The sequence below is a fragment of the Lycium barbarum genome, chromosome 8 (genome assembly GCF_019175385.1).
Source record: "Lycium barbarum isolate Lr01 chromosome 8, ASM1917538v2, whole genome shotgun sequence".
NCBI lineage: Eukaryota > Viridiplantae > Streptophyta > Magnoliopsida > Solanales > Solanaceae > Lycium > Lycium barbarum.
Window position 1 is genome coordinate 130,491,398 of NC_083344.1, and position 8,225 is coordinate 130,499,622.

An 8,225-nucleotide genomic window follows, 5' to 3' on the forward strand; every position below is an offset into this window, starting at 1 on the left:
CCCAGAATGTCTTGGGCAGTCCAGAGTGTATTCTCATACTCCGAGCACGCTCGTTCAACGTTCGGTTCATTCTTTCGGCTACTCCATTCTGTTGCGGCGTTCCAGGAATAGTCTTCATCATCTTGATCCCATTATCGGCACAATACCGTTTGAAATCACCATCAGTGTATTCTCCGCCATTGTCGGACCTCAAACACTTCAACTTGAGGTTTGTTTCATTCTCGACCATGGCTTTCCATCTTTTGAATACACTAAACACATCGGATTTATTTTTCATAAAATAAACCCATACCTTCCTGGTTGAATCATCAATGAAGGTCACGTAGTAGTGTGATCCTCCAAGGGAGGGTACAGTGGTAGGTCCCCACAAGTCTGTGTGCACCAATTCCAGCTTCTCGACCTTCAACTCCCTGCCTGCATTTGAGAAGCTTACTCGCTTTTGTTTTCCGAGAATGCAGCTCTCACACGTATGAAGGTCCACCGTCTTCAGCTCCGGAATTAAGCCATTTGTCACCAACAGCTTCATCCCCTTCTGGCTGATATTGCCACAAATCTGTCTTCTTTGTGTTGTCAACCACAGCAACAATATCACGACAACTATCCGTCATGTAGAGAGTGCCAATCTTCTTTCCTCGGCCAACTACCATAGCACCTTTCGCCACCTTCCAAGACCCATTACCAAAGTTGAGATCATATCCCTCATCATCAAGCTGACCTACTGAAATCAGGTTTCGCATCAGCTTTGGAACATGTCTAACTTTTGTAATCTTCCACGAGGATCCATTTGACATCTTCAAATTAATGTCTCCCGTGCCAACAACGTCTAGCGGCTTTCCATCGGCTAAATAAACTTTTCCGAGATTCCCAACCACGTAGTTTGTCATTATATCATGATGTGGGGTGGTATGAAAGGACGCTCCTGAGTCAAGCACCCAAGAGTCTATCGGGCTGTCAACCGATAGCAACAACGCATCGCCAATGTCTTCCGTAGCAGCATTGATTCCAGCCCCCTTGTTGTCCTCCTTCTTTGGCGCCCTGCAGTTCTTCTTGAAGTGACCTGTTTTTCCACAGTTCCAACACTCATGTGTTCGTCCTGGTCTGGATTGACCCCTGCCATTCCTTGACTTCGATCTGCCCCTATTTCGGTTGTAGTTTCTGTTATAATTTCTGCTTCTGTTTTCAACATTAAAAGCAGAACTCGTCGATGCCTCTCCAGAATCTGTCCTGCGCACTTCCTCAGCAAGGATACGATCCCTAACATCGTTGAACTTTAGTTTGTCACTACCGACAGAATTACTAACCGCTGCTCTCATTGGCTCCCAGCTATTTGGTAGGGATGCCAACAAAATTAGAGCTTGCACTTCATCATCGAAATCAATTTTTACCGATGACAATTGATTTACAATGGTATTGAATTCATTTACGTGTGCAGCAACATGAGCATTTTCCATCATCGTTAGATGAAATAGTTTCTTCATGAGAAATACCTTATTATTTGCCGAAGGTTTCTCATACATGTCAGACAATACCTTCATCATATCTGCGGTGGTCTTCTCCTTTGCCACGTTGTGAGCAACGTTCTTCGACAGCGTCAGCCGAATGACTCCCAGAACTTGTCTGTCGAGGAGATTCCAATCTGCTTGCTTCATCTCCTCTGGTTTCGGACTCAGAGGTTCATGAAGCTTTCTGCCATATAAATAATCTTCAATTTGCATTCTCCAGAACGCAAAATCTGTACCATCGAATTTATCGATGCCGTGCGTCGTACCATCTTCGCCTCCCATCGTTTCTAAATCACAACACAACCTGTTGCTCTGATACCAGTTGTTAGGATTTGAATCCCAAATCCGACCTTTGTAGCAGGTTCCCAGGAAAGATTGGAGGGTCACAGCTGGACCACTTAAATACCAACCTCCTTAGACAGAACCTACTTACGCCGTGATGTAAGCGAAGAATAAATAAATAACACACAGAGATTTATAGTGGTTCACCCTCAATGTGAGAGCTACGTCCACGTTGCTGCTGCAGATCTTATTAAAGAAGAAATATTACAAGTGTTTACAACACTCAACCTCACAACCCCAATCCCAATTACACTCAAGAATTTTACCACAGAAAATTCTCTCAAAGACCTTCTCTTACTTAGGCCTTTCACTAAGAGTATTTCTCTTAGATTTTTTTTCTCTCTTTGGGATGTGTTTAGCAAATGATCTTGATGATATCTTACAAATGAACCATAAGCTACCTATTTATAGGAATGAATTTCCTATGATGAGGTAAGCGCTTACATCACGACTATTATGAGGTAAGCGCTTACATCACGACTATGTGAACAAAAGAATTGACTTGTTTGGCCAATTCCACACCTAACAAAGTGTGCATGCAATGAAGTGCACATATTCTATAAAGTCGTTTTTGGTAGGGAGTGCTTTATCCACAAAGTGAGATTTTCTGGCGTGAATTCAAATTAGTTGGGGCATCAAAACAGGTACCGAGCACCGGGTGGGGAAAAAAATAGGGTTAATAGCACTTTTGGTCCCTCAATGTTGGTGACTTCTGATTTTAGTCCCTGGGAAATCTAATTAAGCACATTTAACCTTCAATTACTTGAAACATGCACTTTTAATCCCTTTGATTGTGAATAATCACAAATTTCCTAAAGTATAACCATTTCACCATCTAACTACCTTTGTATTATATTAAGTTTGTACTGTAACTCCACATTTGAAAGTCATATAATTCTAGGAATATGTCTAAATATAACATATTTCCTACATAGAGGGATTAAATGTGCACATTTCAAGTAGTTGAAGGTTAATATGGTTAGTTAGATATCACAAGGACTAAAATTAGAGTTTATCAATAATTGAAGAAAGTGTTATATCCCAAAAAAAAAAAAAAAATTACTATAAAAATAGTATTCGAATTAATTAAACTCATTAGGTACTGCGGCCGAACCTATACCCAACATTCACATTAAATCTGCCCCGCAAAATTAAAGATCCATGTTTAATATTGAACAGCAAGCAAATTAATTCTAGAAAGATCTATATGTATTAATATTCAATTATACTCATAAAGGAATAGAATTTTGTATGTTGAAATATTATCTTTTTTTGGTATAACAAAACAGCATGCATGTTCCTTAATTAATTGCTATTATGCAGGGCTTAAAGATTGCTTTAAAACACAACATACTAATTTAGTACTAGTCACAATAATTTGAGATTAAATACCACATACTTTTAATTAAAGATCTGAAATTGGAGTAGCAAACTCCAGAAGTTCGGGATCTCTATCAAATATAGCCATATCCTGTTCGTCAGCATTACTATGGCTTCAACTCCAAAAAAAAAAAAAAAAAAAAAAAAAAAGAGTAGTCAAAACATCCACCAATCTATATTCCTACACTTACCTGATCAAAATGTCATGAGTATGGATTAGCTGGCCAGTGGTTCTGTATACTTAGCTGGTTAATATAAAGAACGATTCTAAAAATTATACAGGAAAGATCACAATACTTTGCACCGACGTAGTCATGTGTTTACCACTACAAAGACAATGTTATTTTTGCAACAATGTTTTATACGTCCTTGTACATTATTGTACAGTGTTTATTCACTTATACAAAGAATGCATCTATATTGTATAGAAACATGTATAATAGCAGAGGCGTATATTCAGAATTTTAATAGGATAAGTGCACTATTACAAAGAAGTGAACTCATAATTTTCATTCGATGGGTTCAACATTTATATTCTTAGCATGAATTCATTACACTTTTGAAATTATATATTTAATTATACTAGATCCATATTGAAAAATATTGAGATCAGTTGAACCTACTGACTATATGTTGCATCCTTCACAACTGCTAATTAATATTATAGACATTCGATTTTGTTATAGAAAATTAATGTCAATAAAAGAAAATAGGGATCTCAATTTGTCAGATTTGGGATTTTGAAAGAATAAATCGAAGAAAGAAAGAAAATGTACTTAATTAAAACGAAAGGGGGGACATAAGACATTGGGGATCTATTCTAGAAAAATAAGATAGATGTAGGATTTGAAATCTCGATTTCATTTGTAAAGGTGCATCCAGTAAATATTGTACCATAGGACTCTTGAGCTTCTAAGTACACATACGTTTTCTTGAATGTTAGGTACGGTTCGGCAGTACCTAATGATTTCAGTTAGTTCAACTACGATATTAATTTTATAAAATTTGTTTCCTACCCGGTATGAAATACCTATTTTGGGGCCGACTAGTTTGATTTCACGCCGGAAAGTCCAACTTTGAAAGTAAAGCGCTCTCTACCAAAGTTGACTCCATATCTGAGCTCAAAACCGGGACCTCTTGTTAAGGATAAAGAATGCTTAGTATTCCGACACAAACTTTTGGTGGTAAATAGTATTTTATATTATATTGGTTCCATGTATACTCATATCATCCTCAATCTTCACAATTAAAGCCATTTGTTTTCAAATTTGTTATTTATCCGATAACGACAATTATTAGAATAAATAAATACTAGATTTAAATGAAACATAATTAATATGTATTACTCAGATATTGTACGTTAAACAACATAAAGCAACGACTGAAAACGCAACATACTAGTCTAGCACAAGTCACAATAAGCTGGACTGGAACACATTTTAATTATTTATAAGACAATATGAGATTAAATTCCGCCTACTTTTAATTAGATATTTGAAATTGGACTAGCAAACTCGAGAAGCTCGGGATCTCTTTCAAATATAGCCATAGCTTGTTCGTCCAAATAGACTATGACTTCAACTCCACCTCCACTTTGATTATCCAACAAATAAAACCACCTATTGAAAGGCCCTGTCGCAAAACTCACTCTAGCTGGCCTCCCCCAGCCAAAGTCTATTTTATAAAATGGGTATGACATCAAACTGGTACAAAAAAAGTTATCAATTATATTGCTATGAAATGGTGTATTTCCTTTTTCAAGGGAATCAGTTACTTCTGAGATAATGACATTTTTTGTAGTGTTAATTTTCATTTTTTCCTTCCTCAATTCGCTTACCAATTTCGGATAATTTATGTCACGTTCATTATTTATTTTCACAAAATAACCTGAAATAATATTTCCACATGCATCTTGTGACAAAGGTGGGTTGAGCCTTTGACGCATATTTGCAACTTGAAACAAGGAAGATGGTTTAAATGAATCAAAATTTGTCGATCTTCTTCCAGCAACAGCTACATGAGCACATTTGTAAAGAAGTGCACTCACAATTTCAGTTCTGCTCGGATTTTGAACTCCTGATTCATTAGCAATTTTAGCTTTGAGTGAATTCAATTTATCAATTGGGAATATGAACCTTTTTCCTAGATATGTTGGTTCTTCGAACTCGATAGTTGATATAACATAAGGATTATTAGATTGAGGGTAGATGGATTTTCCGACAAAATGAGGAGATGGTGTTGCACTTATATCACGGGTCAATACTCCCCAGTTGTTGAAGAAATTGCTGGCGGTGCAACCATCTCCAATCTTGTGTGATATACATCCACCAATTGCTATTCCTCCACAATCAAAATGGCTTACCTGATCAAAATATTGCGAGTCTAGATTAGTCGCATCAATAAATTTTGAATATCAGATGATTAATTTCTTCTATTTTAATTTATGTGTCTTGTCTTTTTGGTTTGTTTAAAAAGAACTTCATCTTTGGTGTTTAGTAATTCATTAATTCCAACATCAATATGACATGTTTAATACCACAAGATTTAAGAACGCTTTGTTACATTATATACACATTTTTAATTTAAGACCATAAGATTTAAATGTTTTTCGTATTTTCTTATATTTTTTGCTCAACCAAACTAAGACACGTAAAATGAAATGGAGGGAGTAATTTTTATTTTTATTTTTGATATCCCACGTGGCATCTTTAAGACCACAAAACTTAAATGACATGTTGGTACATTATATACACATATTTAGATTAAGACGACGAGATTAAAAAAAGTCTCCCTTATTTTTTTGAACTTCGTGTCTAGCCAAATTAAGGACATGTAAATTGGACATACTTTTTTTTTTTCAAGTTTCTTTTTCAAAAACATGTTATAGGTTGTGTCAATTTTCACTCCAAAATTGAAAAGGAATTTTTTTCAAGTAAAAAGGGAATTCCTCAAAAACTTTAACATTTTTTCAAATATTTTTTTCCAACTTAACTTCAAATACTACCTTTTTTTCTTCAAATATTACTTAATCTATATTCAAATTAAACGCCACTTAGACACATAAAATGAAAAGAGGGAGTATTTAACTTACCTGAGTTATGGCTAAATTTCCTTTCTGGTGGCCATGAGGTTGATCTACTGGAAAAACTACATGTTTAGCATGAGTGTAAGGTTGTTTAAGAATTTGAGACATGGGGCAATGTACACGAACGTGTGATAACTCAACTCCCATATCATTACAATCAACAGAGCAACCATCCTTATTCAACCTTCCAGCATAAGGATAATAAAATGAAAGTGTTTTAGAAAGGGATTTTTCAAGAAGTTCATATGACTTGTGAACATTAGTGCCAGTTTTTGGGTAGAAAAATGCCACAGAAATAGACATATGAATAGCTTGATCAATGAAGGAAAGTTTGTGAGATCTTAGAGAAGGAGGAGTGAGAATAGAGGGTTTGATTATTTTCGTGGAAATCAATGATACAAGTGGTGCATCCATTATATATGCTTTGTGGATCTTCTATGAGATTAGGTTACATGTATTACATATATATATATATGGATTTTTGAAGGATTAATTACTGCTAACAGTTCAACAGTGGATCTTTGACACTGTAGTTCTTGCAGATAAGATCGGGTCGGTTCATGGGGTGTATGTGTTGAGATTATAACATATATATATACACACACTGTAATTAAGTTAATAAACGTATGTTTTCATAAACGTATGTTTTCTCTAACGGCTTAATCAAACAAAAAAATGGATGCATTTCTCTCGAAGTTAGAAGATACCCACGAATCATAATCTTTTCTTTTCTTTCTTTCTGTTATGTTACCCGAGTAATCACTAGACTCAAGCTACCACGTTTTTGGGTTCTTGGTGAAGATACCTAATAAAAAGAAGAGAAGAAATATCCTCTCTTTTTTTCTTCTAAATCCTTCGATCATATATCATATATATTAAGGCCAACGAATTATAATTAATTTCATCCAACTTGTAGTTAATCCAGAATATACAACTAATACTGCATTATTGTATTTTCAAGTTAATTTGGATCTTGACATTAGAATATAGAGCATGCATCTTTCTTCCACGTCTTATCTGTACCCTTTCTCGTGGGTGTCAAGCGACACCCTTCTCTTGGAAATTACATTGTATAGATAGGTGAAGTTTTGATTTTATAGGTATGTATTCCAGTGTTGACACCCCAAAACGCAAGCTAAGGATTTGACGCAGCGGTTAAGAGGTTGCAAATTTCCCTAAAGTTGCGTGTTCGAACCTATGGGTTGTGACATGTCTATTTCTTTTGACACCTCTGACGTGCACAGTGACTGGGATTCAAAAGAAATGGTTGTGAATATTCCACGAGCCATTAGCCATTAGACGTGCAGTTGATCTTGATGTTTAATTCATTTCTGATCATGAGAACTGATCCTTGTATACAAGATTTGAGATTTGCAATAATATTAAGGATTCATTGAGTGTTACAAAAGTTGATGATGTGACCATTACCAATAATTCATTGAACACATCTATTACAAATGGGGCCATGCTTTGAAAATACTATTCCAATTTAGTTTCTATGGCCAAATGCCTACTTAGATTTACTATGAAGCAAAGATCATGCCCACTTTTGAGCTACCGTTTACATTTTGTCTCCTATTTCAAAATTTATGGTAGCAACTATCAACTGTGGCCCTTTGAAGTTAGGACAAAACTATGAACACTTGAAGAAGTGCTGGAAAATTGTATCTGTTATTAAACGTAGGAAGCGTATTAAATAGAGTTACAGGGAAAATAAGAAGACTCCTAATTAAGTATTCTAACTAAACAGTGACTGCTGAAGATAAACACAAGATAAATACTGCTACTGATGAACCTAAGTACTAAACCATATCTAATGTCAAGATCCAAATTAACTTGAAAATACAATAATGCAGTATTAGTTGTATATTCTGGATTAACTACATGTTGGATGAAATTAATTATAATTCGTTGGC

At 35.4% G+C, this 8,225-nt stretch overlaps 1 protein-coding gene across 1 annotated transcript; it reads right to left on the bottom strand.

Moving 5' to 3' along the window:
• Nucleotides 1-4,575: 4,575 nt before the first annotated feature.
• LOC132605491 (acyltransferase Pun1-like) lies at nucleotides 4,576-6,716 on the bottom strand. Its single transcript, XM_060318627.1, has 2 exons — nucleotides 6,316-6,716; nucleotides 4,576-5,586 (listed from the first exon to the last, which is right to left on the bottom strand). The coding sequence occupies exons 1-2, from the start codon at nucleotides 6,610-6,612 to the stop codon at nucleotides 4,711-4,713; spliced, it is 1,173 nt and encodes a 390-aa protein (XP_060174610.1). The 5' UTR covers nucleotides 6,613-6,716; the 3' UTR covers nucleotides 4,576-4,710.
• Between the last annotated feature and the right edge of the window lie 1,509 nt (nucleotides 6,717-8,225).

What these genes read in the sequence shown, in the direction of transcription:
- LOC132605491 (XM_060318627.1), bottom strand. Translation starts at nt 6,612, where the DNA reads ATGTCTATTTCTGTGGCATTTTTCTACCCAAAAACTGGCACTAATGTT. An exon ending in GAAATTTAGCCATAACTCAG is followed by an intron (nt 5,587 to 6,315) that starts GTAAGTTAAATA and finishes TATTTTGATCAG; the next exon opens with GTAAGCCATTTTGATTGTGG.